General features: G+C 36.9%; 2 protein-coding genes across 2 annotated transcripts; one reads left to right on the top strand and one right to left on the bottom strand.

The window, feature by feature from the left end:
• Positions 1 to 2,307: 2,307 nt before the first annotated feature.
• On the top strand, positions 2,308 to 4,116 carry LOC142536789 (uncharacterized). The gene has a single exon (XM_075642130.1). The coding sequence runs from the start codon at positions 2,418 to 2,420 to the stop codon at positions 4,032 to 4,034; it is 1,617 nt and encodes a 538-aa protein (XP_075498245.1). The 5' UTR covers positions 2,308 to 2,417; the 3' UTR covers positions 4,035 to 4,116.
• Positions 4,117 to 4,459: 343 nt separating this feature from the next.
• On the bottom strand, positions 4,460 to 18,857 carry LOC142536788 (histone acetyltransferase HAC1-like). The gene is made up of 17 exons (XM_075642129.1): positions 18,649 to 18,857; positions 17,198 to 17,529; positions 16,208 to 16,319; positions 15,585 to 15,873; positions 15,002 to 15,520; positions 13,003 to 14,834; positions 12,212 to 12,508; positions 11,854 to 12,132; positions 8,186 to 8,314; positions 7,596 to 7,796; positions 7,344 to 7,486; positions 6,941 to 7,253; positions 6,561 to 6,700; positions 6,152 to 6,230; positions 5,652 to 6,041; positions 4,889 to 5,106; positions 4,460 to 4,776 (listed from the first exon to the last, which is right to left on the bottom strand). The coding sequence occupies exons 2-17, from the start codon at positions 17,389 to 17,391 to the stop codon at positions 4,665 to 4,667; spliced, it is 5,247 nt and encodes a 1,748-aa protein (XP_075498244.1). The 5' UTR covers positions 17,392 to 17,529; positions 18,649 to 18,857; the 3' UTR covers positions 4,460 to 4,664.
• Between the last annotated feature and the right edge of the window lie 1,771 nt (positions 18,858 to 20,628).

Genomic DNA, 20,628 nt, shown 5'->3' with positions numbered 1-20,628 from the left:
AAATTTGCACCGGGTGAAGTAGAAGGTCTACATATTTTAAAATTCGAGTTCGTGGTACATGCATTCTATACAAGAATCAATCATGGTTAGAGCCCGAGATTGTTCGGGTCGGTTTTATTTACATTCCTAACCATGATTGTATATCACATTCATATCGTATAACCAAAGATATTTATATCATACAAAACCAATAATAATATTTCCTCTAAAATAGCTACATTAAATTTCAATGTAATCAATAGCTACATTCCCCGACTTAGAATCATTCAATGTACATTGCCGTGTCGAGGCATCCCAAAAATATCAGTGGAATTAATACTAAAATATTATTGTCCATAATTTCTTCTTCAAAATTTGTATTGATTATTTGACTTGAAGGAAAACTACGTATCACTTGCGTTAGGTTCCAAAAACAGTGGGCCAAAATTATGGCCGATTTTGTTTAAATTTTCAAACTTCTAATGAGAATAGAATCAGGAAAACGCGATCGGGAATCGCGTCATTTTTTAACCTATTGCGGCAATTTGATTATGCGAACCGACCGATAGAGATATTAAAACGAGATAGTTATATAAAATATGTGAGCTCTGTTGACAATTTCTCAATCCACCAAATTGCACATAAAATTGGTTAGGATCGCCATATAAAATAAGTGGATTGAGTTGATAATTTTCAATGACAAAATGGATTATGACATAATACGAATTAACCTGCTTCGTAGCCCATTTTTACTCGTCTTTTTTTTTTTTAAAAAAAACATTAGTCTAGGATTTGCCTAGGATGTTTTCATAACTGACTTACGCGATTTTCAGTTTATTATGATAGTTATGAAGTTTACTCAGTGCACACTAGAAAATAATGGTTTGGTTTGGTTCGGAGTTAAATATAGTCATCAAGTTTTGAACTTTCATATACTTATTTTTAGGAATAATCGATATATCAAAGGAACAAATTTCATTATATAAATTATTCACTAATATCCTTTGTTTGGTTCGATTATATTAACACTCACAATTATCACTTGGCCAACACAAAATTCTTGCTTCTGATGAGAGATCGATGTTTGGGCGTAGAAATGACCATAATGTACAACTCTAACATGGCAATGACACCGAGGTTTAGGGAAGACGATGTGCAAATTATAAGGAAGGAAAAAAGGTAAAAATTAAAAGGATATATTTTAGTCATTAAAATAATATTATACAAAATTAATTCTGTTACATTAAAATCATACCAAACCATAAACATTAAGTTTATCATACGAGATTAGTTATCTAGAAAAAAACTTGTGTGAGACGGTTTCACGGATCGTATTTTGTGAGACGCATCTCTGATTTGGGTCATCCATGAAAAAATACTACTTTTTATGCTAAGAGTATTACTTTTTATTGTGAATATTGGTAGGGTTGACCCGTCTCACAGATAAAGATTCGTGAGACCGTCTCACAAGAGACCTACTCAGTTATCTATGTTCCGTATTTTTTTTTCACTCATCTTATTATCTAATCCAATAAATATATTTAGATTTAGGACATTTGATACATGTCTATGTTATGATAGCAGGATAGGAACATATAATAATATTGTAATATACACCACACACCAACTCTTAATAGAGAATTTGTTCTCTACCAACCACTTGTGGTATGGAACTTGTCGAGTGTGATTTACCCAAACTATATGATTTGTAAGCTATTGCGTAGTTTAGAAGTTTACCCAATGTATATCGAAGGAATAACAATTACGGATTTTCACATTATAAAAAAATCAATACAAATAACATACCAACATAATATAAGTTGTATTATGCGAGAAAATATAGGGCTAAGTATTAATTTGGTTCAACCGAAAGTCAGTTTTATTTTTCGAAAAAATCGTTAAATCGATCCATTTTCGATTTTTTATTGCGAAAAAACGATGACCCGTTTTAATTGCTTTTTTAAATAATATTATTTTGTATATAGATTTTAATAGTTTTAAATAATTTTATTTTTATATAGATTATTTCTCTTATTTATAAAATTTTCAAAATAAGTTAATTGGAATTCGACCTGTTTTTGTTCAAATTTCGATCAGGTCGATACACATGCTCCATTAGCCCATAGGCACATTTTTTTTTGACATAGAGTACGTTTTTTATGAGACGGTCTTATGAATTTTTATCTGTGAGACGGGTAAATCTTACCGATATTCACAATAAAAAATAATACTCTTAGCATAAAAAGTAATATTTTTTCATGGAAGACTCAAACAAGAGATCGTCTTACAAAATACGACTTATGATACACAAATTTTTAATTTGGACAGATGACTCGTCCTTTCGAACTGCAATCCTTCTAATCAGATTTTGTCGAAGGCCAAATATTTACGTGAAAATCTGTACACTGGATTGAAGGGAAAAACTTGGCGATTTGAAAATGGATGCTAAAATGGAGCAACTAGTAAGCATGGGTTTCTCAAATGATTCCGCCGCTGAAGCTCTGGCTTCCGCCGCTGGCGACGTCGTTAAAGCTACCGATTGGCTTCTCCAAACTCAAAACCCTCTACCATTCAGTTCCACCCCTCCAGTAATCCAACCCAAAATCAATCGATTTTTCCACTTCCACTCCAAGAAGGACCAAAACCCACCGAAATCCCAACAAGAAACCGAGGAAGATGAATCGACCCGTCTGTTGATTCATCGTGAAAAGCGTCGAAAATTGTCAGATGACCAAGAAAATATCCAGAAACCCCCACCAGAAGCATTAGCGTTTCCTCTGCCCAACGCGCCGTTGTCGGAGAGAATGAGGCCGCGCGTGCTCGACGAGGTTGTTGGACAGGACCACCTTCTGGGGAGAGATTCCCTCCTACGCGCCGCCATCGAGTGCGACCGTCTCCCTTCTATCATCCTCTGGGGCCCACCCGGCACTGGTAAAACATCAATTGCCAGAGCCATTGTGAGTTCGTGTGGATCTTCCTTTTACCGATTCGTTTCTCTGTCTGCCGTCACTTGTGGCGTGAAAGATGTTAGAGATACAGTCGATGAGGCCAGAAAGTTGAAACAAAAAGCCAACAAGAGGACGGTTCTTTTCCTTGATGAAGTGCACCGGTTCAACAAGGCGCAGCAAGATTCTTTCCTGCCTGTTATTGAGGACGGGAGCATTGTTTTCATCGGCGCCACCACTGAAAACCCATCCTTCCACTTGATCACGCCATTGTTGTCTCGTTGCAGATTATTAACCCTTCATCCGTTGAAGCCATGTGATCTAGCAATACTCCTCAATCGAGCTGTTTCAGACATGGACCGGGGGTTGGCTATGAACTTGAAGGGAATGGTTAAAATTGAAGTCAATGAAGAAGCTATCGACTTTCTGTCGTTGCATTGTGATGGAGATGCAAGGGTGGCATTGAATGGTCTCGAGATTTCAGCCACAACAGCAACCGCACGGTTCAAGAAATCTGATATAGATAAAGAATCGAATATCGTTGTCGCAGTAAACGACGTCAAAGAATCGTTACAGAGCAAGCATTTGGCCTATGATAGAGCAGGGGAGGAACATTACAATCTGATCAGTGCCCTACACAAGTCTATGAGAGGGAGTGATGCTGATGCCTCCATTTATTGGTTGGCTCGAATGTTAGAAGGAGGTGAAGAGCCACTCTACATTGCACGCAGGCTGATTAGATTCGCCTGCGAGGATGTTGGTTTGGCTGATCCACAGGCTTTAACACAAGCCGTTTCTTGTTACCAAGGCTGTCATTTTATTGGGATGCCGGAGTGTAACGTGATACTCGGACAGTGTGTTTCATACTTGGCTTTGGCTCCTAAATCTATATCTGTTTATCGCGCAATCGAAGCTGCGCAGAAGGTTGTAAAAGAATCCGTGGGACAGAATGAAAGGGTTCCACTACATTTGAGGAATGCACCAACGAAGCTAATGCGGAATCTTGGATATGGGAAAGATTATATCTATCCTCCGGATAATTCCAACTCTTCATCACAAACGTATTTACCAGCTTCACTTCAAGGTTACAAGTTTCTTTATTGGCCATAGGATGTTGCGGTTTTCCCGACCTTGTTAATTTTGTCTTCTGTGGAATTTTGAGGTTTTCACGGTTGAATTTGGTTCGACTTTCTATAGATTCTCGAAAATAAACTATATATCACCAGAACATTTTGATAGTTCACGGTTTGCGGGAATAGTTGAATATCAATCTAAACTCAGACTCGATCATATATATACTAAACATAACTGCAGACAGAACGATACCGAGAAAGGAACGATGTGGAAAACTGAGCTTTTTCTCTTACTATTGCAACGGAAAAACTGAAACATTAAGACAACAGCTATGGTACACAACCATCAAACGATGGCAACAGATACAACACAGCGAAACAAAATTAAAGAATCAGTTATAATCTAGTCATAATGGCACACTTCAGAAGCTCTTTGGTAACAGAAGTAAGCAGACTCTGATCTTTAGGCTTCCCAATCAAACATATCTGGAGAAGTACCAATTAGACATCGTGTGCCCTGGGGTGAGATTAAATCGAAGCTCCTCTAATTTATATCTTGCAACAAATTTGACTTGTGATTGTAAGATGTCTTCCTTTGCCAGTCAAACGAAGTATAACTTTTGTTTTCAAAATGCGGTGTATGTACAACACGAATGGCCATAACTCATCAAGAACTCCCAGCAACCTCGGCAGCACGTTGCCTCATCATTTCCATTACAGCAGCACGACGTCGTGAATCAGATTGCTGTTGCAGCCTTCTCATGTGCTCCCTCAAATCCCTGCGTAAGAAATGGGTAAATTTGTGAACAGTATTCTTTTTCGTATTAATTTGTTTTACCCGAGGGTAAAAGCAAGATCGTGGGTGAGAAAAATGTATATTTCTGAACAAACCTGCATCGTGGTACATTGCATTCAGATTCCTTGCACGCTCTAGAATGAAGCTGAAGGAGATACCACATTTTCTTACACAAAACACAACCTCCAGAAGCACGGGTCTTGCACAGCATGCCATGGCGGAAAAGTCCTTTCACCTTGCGACAATTTGGATATTGGCAATGTGGTGAACGGCACTGAGAAGCATGCACCAGGAGCTCGAGCATTTTCCTCAGCTGCAACACCGAATAAACAATGTCATATCACACAACTTGCACCAAGAAGCCGAAGCTTATGCAAACTAGGTTCAATGTTTTATGTATTTGCGAGGACCATTATCTGCAAAAGATTAATAATCTTACAGAACTAAAAGGTACAAAGGAGGTGAACCTCAAGCATCTCTTAGTCTTAGCAGAATATGGCATTAGAGCTTAAATTCTTATCTAGCAGTCAGTTGCACCATTGCATGTGGAATAACTAACAAGTCATTTTTAGCTACTAGGGCATATGGGCATTAGCCATGCACACCCGGTTGAGCTTAAACAGGATAATGAGCCCTACCCGAGGATCCATGAGCTATCATCATAGGACACCTGGTGTGGCATAGAAACAGCTAGCTATCAGACATTTAACTGCCTAAAACTGGTCTAATTGGTTAAGTAGGTTGAGAATACCACAATATATTGGTAGAAAGCAATCGATATTTTGATTGAAAACAGATCATTAAAAGCAACATCCATGGAGAATGGAACATCTGAAAACAAAGAAAAACATTAGTTACCTGCGCAACTCGTAATTCCCTAGCTTCCGTGTTTTGTGCATCCCGATCATTGGATGGATGATTAGTAAGTTTATGAGGATGATTAATTCCTCCATCCTTTTGATAGCAAGGATTGCATACATCATAATCAGGACATGTCTCACATCGCCAACCTTGGCCTGATTCTATATCAAGATGACATACATTGCATGTTGTCACAAAAGCTGGGGCTGTGGGGTTGTGAAGATGATAGAGGACCATCATTGAGGAATGTTTAGCTCGGCGAAGGGTATCATACTGATAATGGTTTCCTTGACAAAGACTAAGAAAAGCCTGTCTGGTGTCAAAGAATTCACTCTCGAGAATTTCATCTTTATCCTTGGTATCATCAGGAACTCCACTAATTTCAACCTGCAAATAGAAAAAGCCTTGATCTAAATGCAAAGCTGTGTGAAACAATGGAGAAAAGGAAAAGTACGAAATATCACGTTGGGTCCGAAATTCTGGTAACAAGGACTTACAGGATAAAGTGCATGCTTGTCCTTTTGATTAATAGGATGTCTCTCTCTGTCCTCACGTTTTCGCTCAGCATCATAGCACCTGAAAGGTGAAATAGACACAATTCAGTAACACGATCTACAAGACGTTATTTTAATGTCTGAAAAAATAAAAAGAAAAAGGAAAAAAAGAAATAAGAAAGAAAGATCGTATCCCTGATTAACAACTGTAACTAGAAATAACAAATTCATAGATTTTGGAACATTTAAATATTTTTACATCTTTTCTGTTTTTAGCTCGGATATATATAATGTCTCAAACACATAAAATAGAGAGCCCAATGAATTACCCAACAAGGCATTGAAAATCACATTTGGAACGAGACATAATTATTTTTCTGTGAGGAAGCAAAAAAAGGGCCAGAATCCTTACTTTTCACACAGATGAAAACTTTTGCACTGTTTGCAAACCCAACGATTTCCAGACACCATTAAAATGCAGCAGTGAGAGCAAGCATACTGTAAGTGAACCATGATAAAGTCTTCCTTCATTGGAAAAATTGTCTCTCCAAGCTACAAGAATACAGAAGTTTAAGAACCAATTACAGAATAGTAAAAGCTCTCTCTTTATTATGCACTTGAAGGGAAGAGCCAGGAAATAACAAAAACTCATAGCTGTAGAAATATTCATTAAAGCCATGTTTTAGTTTTAAAAAAAAAAAAAAACTACAGCATCATAGATGTTCAAAGTAGACTGATGATGGAAATTTATAGCACTATTGATGATGAAAAAGATATTTAGTAAAAAATTACTTTATGCATTAACAGCAAATCTTTTGATGCATTGCCAGAAAGATCAGTTTGACCAGATGCTTTTAAGGCTCTTTTTGTTATGGCCTTTTTTATAATTCCCTTCTTATGTGGTTTTCTCCCATCATCTTCTTGTTGCAGTTGATATATCATGTCCTCCGCAGCACCAGGCCAATAATCCCCATCAAAGTATGGCAACCGGGATGCAGTTACCTTTGCTCTACATTCCCCGGTAGAAGTAAAGAAATGATCATAGAGATTAGTAAGCTCGGCGACAATTTTTTCATCCTTTGCCTTTCTTAACATTGCCAGATACCTGAAATAGAAGTTACAAAGTAAAACACTCATGTGCTGCCATACCACTCAATACATATTAGTCTCCTTTTCAGACAACCACAGAGCTTACCACTCTCGAAGTTTATCAGATTTCGGTGTCTTCTGAATTTCCGGGTGGCAATACAAAATGTAATCTTCACCCTTTAAAGGAGGGCACGCCCATATATAGCAGCTAGTGAAACCACGCTTTTTACAATAATCCAAGTACCCAATCTGGAATACAGAAAAACAGAGAAGGAACTTGCATTACAAATGGTAACAATGATCTCACCCTAAATCAGCCATAAGAGCAATTTCATAACCAATGAAGTCAATAACTTGCCAATATTTCATGGTACACAAATGTCCGAAGAGCCTCCCCAGTAACGGCTTTGACCTCTGGCCTGAAATATTTAACAGAATCCAGGTATGACAGGTAGACTCGCCGATGATTTGGCTGCTGGCATTCTGATCCAAATTCTTGAACATACATGCCAAATAGGCATACTTCAACTCCTTCAATTTTTTGGAACAATAATACAACCTGAAAGATAGATATTATGGCTTTCGATGATTAACTTATGAAAAGTTCAACGCCCATAAATAATAACAATCCTTCATAAATAATCATTCCAACATTTGCTAACCACAAAAGTTATCGAAATCGATGACACGACAGATCTCCCTTTCTCATAAATTTGTGGCCTCATCTATATGTACATAAATGGTCATACTAATAATGAAAGCCCTAACAGTAAAGACAAGTTGATAACGTTTACAATCAATACAGAACATTGTAGATGTGCAAGCAGTAAAAGTTAGACTCTATCAAACTATTGACTCCTGTATATTTTAGTATGATAATGGAACTATACTAGTTAATGATATTCCGCATCTAAGAATCAGCCAATCAATTCCTTCAGTAAGCCATACCTTAGATTTATATGGGAACTCTAATGGATAATTTTCCTCCTGAAAAATATCAAGGAACCGTGGTTTGACATCCAGTTTTTTGTCCACTGATGACACCACTCTCACAACAAGAGCTTCCGCTCCTGGAACCTGGCAAAAGTGACAGGTACAGTACTTGAAAATCACAGACAGAATCATGCTAATGGAAAACAATTACAACCGCAACCACTAGGATACCAAATTTCATTTTTTTGCACATTACCAGACTGAGCATGTGTACTAAGCATGTACACTCTAGAAACCCTAAAAGCAAAGAAAGTTTAGTTATTATTTATTTTTAAATTAGAGGTAAAATGGATATTACTCTATTACCACTTGGGATTACAACCATTACCTATATGTATAGTGACCATGGACAATTACAAGGCTTTCCTATTTTATGGTAACTTTATGAACAAAGTCCATTTCTAGACTAAGTTTAAAAATTCCTTACCATTTTTTATCTTCCCGTGACATTGCATATGGTTAAACGAATCATCAAGCTACTTAATTATTCAAGCTTTCATTTCTGCATTTGGGTTCATATATTTACAAAATTATTGTTCCTAAAAAAAATTATATATACTGCTAACAATTTTATAAATAAGAACACATGGGAAAATATAACTGTGTAAATAATAAATCTACAGACTTGGGGGATCAAAAATAGGTCCATCACGCTGAGATAAAACAGCACAAAAACTTCATACTGAACAGTTTATTTTTAAGGCAAAAATACAAAGGAACCTTCTTCAGAAGTCAAAGCCTTATTTAAATACTTCTTAAAAGGCAGGTCTTACTGAAAATATAAAAAACTCCACATGAATTACTGAACTTGAAGTATCAAAGCATGAACTCAGGGTCAGTTCACCATCAAATGTCAAAAATATATTCCCTTACGAATCTCTAGAACCCATTTAGTAAGTCACGATAACAAATAGAATCGTGTTAAATAAAATAACTAATGCAAAGTGGTCATGGAGGAAAAACAAATCGAATTTGAGATTATAAAATTTTACAGTAACTTGTTCAAGAATTCTGAAAGTGTCAGGGGGATTTTGAAGAGGTAGGGAGGGAACTCTTAGGATTGGATTGGAGTCCTATACATAGGATAGATGCGGACGAACTGGAAAAACCATTCGACGAGGAAGAGATAAAAAAGGCGGTGTTTGATTGTGACGGTAACAAAGCTCCGGGACCGGATGGTTTCACCATGGCTTTCTTTCAGAAAAATTGGGTGACAATTAGAGAGGATTTGACAAAGGTGTTTGCTGAATTTTTTGAAGATGGGATTGTCAATGGAATCACAAACGAAACCTACATATGTCTTATCCCAAAGAGAAAAGATGCGCGACGGATCAACGATCACAGACCAATTAGTTTGATTACCAGTTTATATAAGATACTTGCTAAGGTCTTGACTACCCATATGAAGAAAGTCGTGGGTGATACCGTGGCGGAAAACCAATGTGCGTTTATTAAAGGAAAACAAATACTGGATTGTTGCCTCATAGCGAATGAAATTGTGGAAGAATTTAGACGGAAAAAAAAGAAGGGATGGGTGCTGAAAATTGATTTGGAAAAGGCATACTGACAATGTAGATTGTAATTTTCTAGATTTCGTGTTGCAAAAGAAGGGGTTCGGGGAAAGATGGAGGCGGTGGATAAGAGGATGTGTTTCTAATGTCTCTTTTTCAATATTTATTAATGGTAGACCGTGCGGGAAAATTAAAGGGGAGAGAGGATTGCGACAAGGGGATCCATTATCACCATTTCTTTTCAATTTAGTCGTTGATGTGTTGGGGAGGATGGTGGACAAAGCAAGGACAGCGAAGGAGGTTACGGGATTCGAAGTAGGGAAAGAAAAGATTGAAATCACGCATTTACAGTTCGCGGATGATACCTTGTTCTTCGCAAAATCAAGGAATGATATGTTGGCAATAGTGGACTTAATAAAATTGTTTGGAAGAAAATCTAGCTTGAAAATTAATTTGGGCAAAAGTGTGGTCCTGGGATTGAATTGTTTGGAAGAGGAATTAGATGAAATGGCGGTCACTCTTGGGTGCAAAAAAGAGAGGTGGCCTATTAAGTATCTTGGGCTACCGTTGGGAGGTAACCCAACAAAGATGGATTTTTGGGAACCCGTCCTTTTGAAAGAAAATGTATAAGAAATTGGCAAATTGGAAGAAGTCCTACCTGTCAAGGGGAGGTCGATTTACGTTGATAAAGGCCGTGATTTGTGCAATGCCATCATATTTCATGTCAATGTTTAAGGTGCCAATTAAGGTGGCAAATATGATGGAAAAAATGATGAGGGATTTCTTGTGGGATGGTGGCGACGGGGATGATCATTATATGTGGTAGGATGGAAGCAGGTTTGTAAACCAAAGGATAAAGGTGGCTTGGGATTGGGAAATGCCAGCCTCAGGAATAAGGCCCTTCTTGGTAAATGGTGGTGGAGATGTTCAGTGGAAAGGGAGTCGTTGTGGAAAAAAGTTATTAAAAGCATTTATGGGATTCACGATAACGGGTGGGATTTGGGGTTGGCGGATAAAGCGACGTTTAAAAGTCCTTGGAAGTGTATATCTCGGTCTTATCAGGATTTTCATCAACTAGTGACGGGGGGTGCCAAAACAAGGTAATATAGTTCGTTTCTGGGAGGATGTTTGGGAGGGGGAGTCTTCGTTTTCAATCCGTTTTTCGTCTTTGTTTCGACTTTCTTTGATTACCAATAAACCTATCAGTCAATTTTTGGAAGTCGTTAGTAGTGGGGGTAGTTTCTCTTTTATTTGGGATATCAGATTTAGGAGGGATCTTACTGACGGAGAGTTACTCGAATTCACTGAATTGCTAAGAGTTTTAGAGAGTGTTAGATTGCAGCCGGGTCTTGAGGATTTTAGAGTGTGGTTGGGGGATGCGTCAGGGTTGTTCACTGTTAGATCTTTTTATGATTCATTTTTCACTACTCCTATTTTCCACTCTTTCAGCTATTATAACAACATTTGGAAAATTAATGTCCCTCAAAAGATTAGGATTTTCTCGTGGATAGTGGCCTTGGGAGAGTTGCCTACATGGGATTCGGTGCAGCGAAGGTGGAGGGGATGTGTTATGAGACCGCAGTGGTGCTGTTTATGTAGAAATCATGAAGAAGACCAAGATCATTTATTACCTGCATTGCTCCTTTGCACGAGGTCTTTGGTTCAGAGTGTTAGAAGAATTGGGAATTCAATGGGTTATTCCACAACAAGCTAAAGACTTATTCCATGTTAATTCGGGTTGCCCGTTAGCCGACAAAATCAGCAATTTCTGGTCTATGATAGTTCACGGCATGTTTTGGTCAATTTGGTTGGAAAGGAATAGCAGAATTTTCAAGGATAAGGAAGAGTCTACAGACAACGTATAGGAGAAAATAAAATTTATGGTTGCATCTTGGACAATCAGCTTGGACCAATTCAACCATTTAAGTATATCGGATTTAGTTAGGGATTGGAAATTTGTTTGGTCTTGATTTGATCATGTTGATGTTTTGGAAGGTCTCCTTATGTTAGTGGTCTTGTAACTATGTTGCGGAATTCTCATCCACATAGAATATGTAATCTTTATCGATTTTAATAAAATTAGTTTCCTATCAAAAAAAAAAATTGATTCACCTCATCAAAACATTTGCCTTGAAGCCTTGCCCTATCCTGCCTTTCTTGCTTCAGCTTTGCAAATAATCGCTGCTCCATGTGATCACTCAATATTGTTCTAGGCAAATCTTTTGCTCCAAGAACAGCACTCTGTGGCAATGGCACGCGTTCTCCCTTTTCAACCTCGATTATATAACAATTTGGACAAGTGTACTCAGCTTGTCCACCATCATTTCTCCGCCCATTGAATAATGTACAAATTTGATGTTGCCAAGCTTCACATTTGTCACATTGTACCCACTGCAATATAAACGTTCGGTATCTTAATATACTCACTGCTGCAGCCAAGAAAAATACCAAATAAGTAGATGTGATATACCCATTCTTCAGTTTCCTCGTCATTTTTCTTCTTCTCCATCCTCGCCTTTGGAATGGGAGTCCCATCAACCACAACAGCTTCTCCACGGGAATCATTATAACATGGAATGCAGAAGTAATGACGAGTTTCTCCAGCTCCAAAGGTATAATACATTGCATTTCTTTTAATTCGAGCACCACAAGGTGTACAATATATAGGGGGCGGTTCAAAAGTAAGCTTCTCAACCGCACAGAGCTGGCAAGAATTTTCACTCATGGAATGCTCCATTGCTTGATTTTTTTCTGCTTTTGCTTTACTCTGTGTTGACAAAGTATATGTAACAAATTTTCATGAGGATAGCGAATCACACATGCAAAGCACGCATAAGATATATCATGGTTCTTTTAATGAAAAAGAGCATAAGATATTTCATGTAAATGAGATCAATTACAAGAAATTGTACTTGTTGCACCATCTCCTCTCCAGTGAGCATAGTGTGCATCATGCTTTTTAAGATATTGGGTACACTACACTTCTTGATAATAAAGATGAAGGTACAAACACAAAGTGGTTCTTATTCTTCTAAATTCACCTTTCATCTATAGCTGCATCTAATTTCATAGACTATCAAAACGACAAAATTTCATGTAAGACATGCTTCCCCTTTTAAAAATTGCATCTAGGAGTCTCATAGCATCTTATGTTCAGAAATGCATATAAGGAGTGTCTGCCACACAGCCACAATTTTGTCAGACAGAACGATTATATAAATAAAGGAATACAATAGATAACAAGTATAATATGATACTAACCTGGCCTACCCACTGTCTAAGGCCTGAAATGTGCCGCCGGACTTGTTCAGGTGTAAACAATTCCGTCATTGATACACCATTTATTTTGGGCTTCCCGGACTTGGTTGTACTCTCAGAAGGTATTGATGAATTTTCTGGCTTAGCTTGTATTGTTTCCTTCTCAATCTTAAGGACTTCCTGAACATCAAATCTAGTAGGGTTATTTGACAAAAATAGATCACCTTCGGGCCTTTTGATATCAGCATCATCCACGTTATCTTGCTTCATTTCAGTAAACTGGGAACTTAATTGTCTATTGCTTACAGAAACCTCCAGTTTAGATTCAGAAACTTCAGATTTCATTAGAAGAATAGAATCATGATTCTGGTCGATATGCAGCACCTTCTGGAGAGGAGGTTCATCTACAGCAGAAACCAGTGCAGCAGAACTTTCATTTTCATAGGCAAGAGATCGGGAGCCTTGTTCAATTTTCATGCGCTTAATAGAAGGATGTAGATCTTCAGGAGTTTCAGCGATCATCAAGCTAGACTTCAGAGTTGTCTTTCCAGCAATTTCAGCAGTATCATTAGATTTACAGGATCCATTGATAGATCCAGGTAAAACCGAATTCATGTCAGAATGTGCACACGTCTTTCGTTGTGCCTGCACAAAATTCGAAACAGGAATACAAACTGGGCAGCTTGCATCCCGACATAGCCTTTTATGGTTCACTAAGATCTTAGTAACATGGCAACGAGGGAATGGACACTTATATATGTTGCAACAATCCATGTGTTTCAACAATTCCCGAACCTTTATGCAGTTAGGTTCTTGGCATTTCCCTTCTGGAGCAGAACATCGACGCGCATGCAGCAAAAATAATAGCCATCTTTGTTGATTTTTGAATTGTCGTTCACGGTTAAGGTTGTTAGATCTAGATATTGTATTGCTTGAATTCGGGGCTACTGATCTAGAAGCATCAGATTGACCGATAATTGATTCTTCTGAGGATAAATTATTTAGTTGAGCCACATCTTGTCCAGTTAATCTGTGATGAAATTCATCTTGCACATTTTGATCATTCAGGAGTCTTCCTGACACTTGAGATACATCTTGAGAATTAGAATACCATTGACCACGAAATGATGCATCCGATTGGATGCCACCGGCGAAACTCGCGAATTCACTTTGAGAATTAGCAGCAAACTGTTGCGGATGTAACAACTGCGTCTGATCTGAAGTTTGCGTTAGCGATGAACAGACATCTTGCGGACCAGATGGATGTGACAGCAACGGTGTGGCTCTAGACTGGTTTTCCATGGTATTTTGTTGAAACTGACTCTGCGTATCAGAAAAATGGAAGGGATCGGACACTTGTGAATGCAGGCCATCGCCACGAAGTTCAGTTGCACGCCCAGACTTTGCCTCGGAAACTATATTAGCTGTTTGTTGAGACTGGCCATATGTATCATTCTTTGACAACAGCTGGTTTTGAGTTTGCTGGTTTTGCTGGACTTGATGCTGAACAAGTTGCTGGCGCTTAAATTGATGAGATGGCTGTTGAAATTGTTGTTGATGAGTATGCACAAGATTTTCCCTCCCTGAATAGTGTAATTGAGAATTCAATTTTTCAGACTGGTCAAGAGATTGAGATTTCATAGCTGTCATCTGATGAACTGCGTTCATGGTTGGTTGACTGGTCATCATAGAAGAGTTTGTTTTCGGAACGGATTGCATTTGCATGGATACAGCATTCAAGCCCTGATTGTTCATCATTGACCCAACAGATGTGACCGAAACATACATATTTCCAGACCCTGCAGCATCAGCTGCACCAATTTCATATCCATCTCCTAAAAAGTAGAATGGGTTGTGAGCGTAAAACAAAACAGCAAGTTCCAAAAAAATTCAGCTAAAATCAAATCTCTAGTGTTATCACAAGTTTTCCAGTTCATAAATGCATAGGGGAGAGAAGGGGAGAGGGAACCTAGGAGAGGTGGAAAAGAAAGAAAGATTATACCCTGCATTGATGGTCGTATATTTTGGTCAGATTGTTGATGCATGGGTTTGATGAAGTTTCCATACATTGTCCCGCTTAAATAGCTTTCAGTGGTACCTGGACCATTCATCAGGGACATATTGTTTCCCATCATCCCTAAACCTCCATTTAAGGGCCCATTAGACAATCCATAGGACTTCTGATGCAACGTAGATCTGATTTCACTGCCCATATGCCCACCAATATTATGTAACATACGACTATTTTGACCGCTAATATACTGCTTTTGCTGTATCTGGTGCGAGACAACTGAAGATTCAACAGGCTGAAATGCCTCGACATTATTTGCTGACTCCATACTCAAGAATGACTGGTTATTTGCATTACTGTTTATTTCATTATTACTAGAACTATTAAATCCAGGAGTGGGGATCATTTGACTCGTCACTCTTTGTGCACCCATGGATGTCATCATGTTATTGCCCCCAGAATTCACAGAGAAGGCAGAAGATGGTTGCTGGTATCTACTAGCCAAAACTCCTAAAAAAAATATCTATCAGACCGGATCAAAAAGGATATCATGAGAATGAAAACCGTAAATTACCATCAGATGAACCATAGGAACCGCCAGAATTCCCAGTAGGATAGAAGCTTCCAGAATTAACAGCGGGAGATCTAATCATGTTAGCGTTGGCTACGAGAGAGCTATCCATAGTGGAAGTTCCAATCAAGCCAGGGTTCCCAGTTTGTTGCAATCCAGGTGTTGGGATCATAGTACCAACAGAATTGGAAGAATTAGCATGCGAAAACTGCTGATTGTTATTGCTCATAGGTACGCGTTCAATCAAAACTTGCAAACGAGTTTCCAAAGTTGACAGGTTAATATACTCCTCCTGATAAGCATATCAATTGTTACTAAACGAAGTCATATGTTTAATAAAACAGTCAAACATCATACCAAAGTTGCCAGGTTTAACTACTACTCATGCAACAAGATAATAAATTATTTCACTAGTTATTACTTAAAAAGGAAAAAACCAGTAGACATTCACAGTATTAACAATTTAAAAGGCATGGAAGACAACTACAGGTTCCAATGAAGTCTTTAGTCTTTACCCCTGTGGTATCCATGAAAATGATTAGGTTATTTCCATATATATGTTATTCCTGAAAATGATCTTGATGACTTATTTAAATATACAGAAACTGAATACGAATATACCATACCATTGTGGTAGCATTCTTTGCCAAACCCTCTTCTAAGCGTTTCACTAAATCAATAATTTTCTTAGAGGGTGCCTCATGAGGCGGCTGACGCCGCTGACAAATAAATCCCAAGCTGCAGCATAGGAAAGCTAAAATTTTAAGGAGAGAACTCAAAAACATTCCAAGTATAAGAGCAGTAAGTTTATGGAAGTGCTGTCCAGCATTAATATCATGAAACAGTTGCAGCAATAGCATCAAAAGCTTGGGGTAATGGAAATTTGAAAACATTCATTTAAAACAAGATAGCAATATAATAATGTAATAGAAAGAAAGAAAAATACATAATTTATCCACAAAAAAAGTAAGTTACCAAATGCAAAAGGAAATGGCTGCATGTACCATCATGCATTTTTCAAAAATAACAAGACGCAGGACATTGTAATTGCGTAAAATATGCCATTCTAAAAATTTTCTCAACATTTAACAAAACAGAATTAAAAAGCAAACAAGTGAAAAGAAAAAATATAATGCAGGCACAAATATCCGTTAAAGCTCGTTAAGAAGATTTTACCATCGCGAATGTATTACACAGTCTTATTTTTCATGGACACCACCCAAAATGAGGCAGCAGTAAGGGAAGGACCGCAGTCAGTTAAAAAAAGAAAAAGAAAATCACTTATATATTAGAGGGGAATAGACCTCTCTTTGGAACACGATGCAGCTGAAGCCTAAAGAAAAAGGTAACAAAAATTAAAGGAATGAAATAGCGCAGAAAGATGCAAAAGTTGTTTTAGAATACTCCTGTTGGTTATATCATCAATGCAATCCATGTTGAATTAGAAACCTCCTGCATCTTCATTCATATATTGACACAGAGATTTCATTTATACTTTTTCCATTTATTAATTAGTTATATAACTTGCTGCCTTACACAGTGCAAAAATACTATTATTTTGTGACATCTTTCCAATCAAAATATGTCTTCAATGGATATGACAGGAAAAGTCTTACATTTTTTCTTGCATAAATCTGCGTGCTCTCGTGATTTCAGGGTTGTCTGTATTCAAGAGATTTTGCTGGATAACAGGATTTTGCATCTGACTAGGTATCGAATTCCCATTTTGTTGTGACATCCCAGGTAACATAGTGCCAGCTTGGTTTAGTACCTGGCCAATTGGCCCTGAGTGGTGGGTTTGTGTATTCATCTTTGTTTTAAGCTAATAAATACACCTTCGATAAAAAGATCAGACTTCTCCGTTATAGTCATAAACTAGTCAGGACACAGCTATGTCAAATCATGTATCTCGGATAACAGGGCAATGCCCTAACTTCACCAAAAAGACCTGCAAAGGAAAACCCCCAAAAGACAGAAAACCAATTGAGAAGTCAGTTAACATGATATCATGCTAATATCACAAATTCTTAGTATGCAACCTTCTTTTAACCAACAACGAAGCATAAACCCATTTCAAAAGCAAATGGCAGCTGATTTTACATTGCAAATTTTATCCATAAACCTTAATTAATAGGTTAAACAACAATTTCTGCAGCAAAATCACCCTTGATTCATGGAATGTTAGGGATACACCAAAGACAGAGGCGATACAGATGTAAATTAAAGATGAACTTAATTGAAATTCAATGATGCATGATAAATACAGAACAGTGCTTGAACCTGATTCAAGATTAGCAGCTTAAAAAATTAAAGCTTCAAAAATTAAAGATGCACTTCCAGTTTAAGGGAAAAAATAAAAAATTCAGTGAGATATGCATCATATAAAACCTAAAGGCAACGTGCTAAAAAAATAAGAAAGAGCATTTAAAATTTCTTGTTTTTTTAACAAACCAAATGTGAAATAAAGCATCTAATATTTATTGGTTTCAATAATAACATATAAACAGAAATTCCTAGCCAATTTTTTCCTTAAAAAAAGGAAACACTAGACGGTTCAAATCTAGACCATGAGATATGTAACTTGATAACTTGATAGAACAAAAAGTAAATAGTAAAGTTTTTCCCATTATTGATACCATGAATGCACAGAGTATTTCTATGCAAAAATAATTAGGCAATTCGTCTGATTGAAAAAGGAGACAAATAAAGTTACCAAGATCCAAAATTTTAACAGCTGCACAGTAAATTAAACATAGGCTTGAACAAAAAGCTTGCAGTATGGAATTTCCCATAAGCTTAATCATATGCATAATCACGTATATGTGTTGCATGAACGCGTTTAACACAATCAGTCAGACCCAAATCACCGCTTAAACTGACCGAGTTACATCCGAGATGAAATGGATGAACTTTACAAAACTAGGGTTCTATCAAATTGGGGGAACTCCAAGTCGTGAATCAGTTATGATCAAATGCATGCTAGGCTGTCAATTGGAGCAAAGATTGATTCGAATTGATGGTGGAATCCAAAATTAAAACGGAAATGAAAGAATCAATAAACATTTACCAGAGTTTGAAAACTGCACGAGCGTAAATGTGGACGATGAACAGTAGAAACCTAACGAGCTGAACCGTCAGCTGATTGATTGCTTCTCTGAAGTTCCAATGTCGCCGGGCGGGAGCTACGGTGTAGAACGGTGATTCGACGACGAATGGGCCGATTTAGCAAGTATGTGTATTTTTGTAAATTTCGTGTACAATGTGGTCGGTGTTTTTATACTTTTTGTTTATTATTATTATTATTATTATTATTATTACATACACATACTACTATAAACACACAGTTCAGTTTTTTTTTTATTACATAAATAAATATTATATATTTAAGTTTTTTAATAAAAAATCTCTGTCTATACTTAAAATATACATTTACGAATTTTTATATTACAGATTGTAAGAAACTCAATAAAAATTATAAAATAATTTGTTTTTTATTGATTCCTACGTATTGGATCTGTCGCTCCATCCTCGCAGGGGCAGAGACGCAGCTAAGCCCATGCATACTGTATAGACTTCTGGTCGCACAAATTGCATAGTATCATAAATCGCTAATCCGGCTATTACCCATCCGCCAGGAGAGTTTATAAACAAATATTATGTATTTAATTTTTTAATTCACTATTCACCAAAGGTATTTAATATAACTGCCGATGATATACTTCAATTCAGATCTTGCGAAGTTATCACACATGCAACAGCTTTGGCATAAGATGAGGTTCTTATGACAAATTATTATTCTTTCGAATATGTTAGTGTGACTTTCAAATATGTAATGGATAACGGAATTGTCATTTGAGAGAAAAACTATGATTTTTTGTGTAGATTTTAGACAAATATTATCAGTTAGTTGATAAACGGGGATCAATTCAAGATCAAATTGTTGTAAGCATTCCAAGATCATCATTTAAAATCCCCTCAAGACATTACATCTAGAACAAAATATGATATTGTCAAAGATATCAAGTTCTCACAATTTATATTATGTTTTGGTTATGACTTGGAAGATATCGTAAATGATAATTTTACAAAGCCACCATATTCAATGATCATTCCATAAGAAGGTGGATAATCAATTGATCAATAGATTGATATGTTTTCCTAATATGATTGTTCATATACACGATGCAAATTACAATGTTGACAAAGCTATTATTACTACAAAAAAATGTAAATGTTGATGAAGTCAATGAAATGATATTTTAAAATTTCCACGAGAAGAAAAAGTATGCTCTTCTTGGGACTCCTTAGAAGATGATGAAAATAATATTTTTCAAGAAAAGTTTTTGAATTCTCTTTGTCCGAGTGATTTGTCATCTCATAGAATCACATTGAAAGTAGGTTGCCCTTAAAATTTCCACGAGAAGAAAAAGTATGCTCTTCTTGAGACTCCTTAAAAGACGATGAAAATAATATTTTCCAAGAAAAGTTTTTGAATTTCCTTTGTCCGAGTGATTTGTCATCTCATAGAATCACATTGAAAGTAGGTTGCCCAACCATGCTCTTAAGGAAAGTTTCACCTAACTATAATATTGCATTGAAGTGAGGTTAATAGGCCGCAATCTTGGGATAAACTTCATTGATGCGGAAATAATAACTGGTCTTCACAAGGGTACACGATATTTCTTCATCAAATACCGTAGAAAAATAAAATAAAATTCAGGCCTGCTATTTGAAATGGCACGTAGACAATACCCAATTATATTAAATTTTGTTCTAACAATAAACAAGGCCAAGATCAAACAATATCAAATATTGGTATCTTATCGCTCAATCAAATATTTAGCCATGACCAGCTTTATGTTGCGCTATCAAGAGGAGTTACTCAACGATTTACAAAAAAATAAGTAAAAATTGGAAAGTTACAAAATCGATCTGGTGTATACACCAAAAACTATGTACAAAGACATACTTCTAGCAAATGCATGAGAACAAACAATCATGAGATATTATGCTTTCTTTTTTCTTATATTGTAAAAGCAAAATTTAT

The sequence above is a fragment of the Primulina tabacum genome, chromosome 2, assembly GCF_025594145.1.
Source record: "Primulina tabacum isolate GXHZ01 chromosome 2, ASM2559414v2, whole genome shotgun sequence".
NCBI classification, from domain to species: domain Eukaryota; kingdom Viridiplantae; phylum Streptophyta; class Magnoliopsida; order Lamiales; family Gesneriaceae; genus Primulina; species Primulina tabacum.
This window is presented reverse-complemented; position numbering and strand designations above follow the sequence as displayed.

What these genes read in the sequence shown, in the direction of transcription:
- LOC142536789 (XM_075642130.1), top strand. Translation starts at nt 2,418, where the DNA reads ATGGATGCTAAAATGGAGCAACTAGTAAGCATGGGTTTCTCAAATGAT.
- LOC142536788 (XM_075642129.1), bottom strand. Translation starts at nt 17,391, where the DNA reads ATGAATACACAAACCCACCACTCAGGGCCAATTGGCCAGGTACTAAAC. An exon ending in TTCCTATGGTTCATCTGATG is followed by an intron (nt 15,521 to 15,584) that starts GTAATTTACGGT and finishes TATTTTTTTTAG; the next exon opens with GAGTTTTGGCTAGTAGATAC. An exon ending in TCTGATAAACTTCGAGAGTG is followed by an intron (nt 7,254 to 7,343) that starts GTAAGCTCTGTG and finishes CTTCTATTTCAG; the next exon opens with GTATCTGGCAATGTTAAGAA.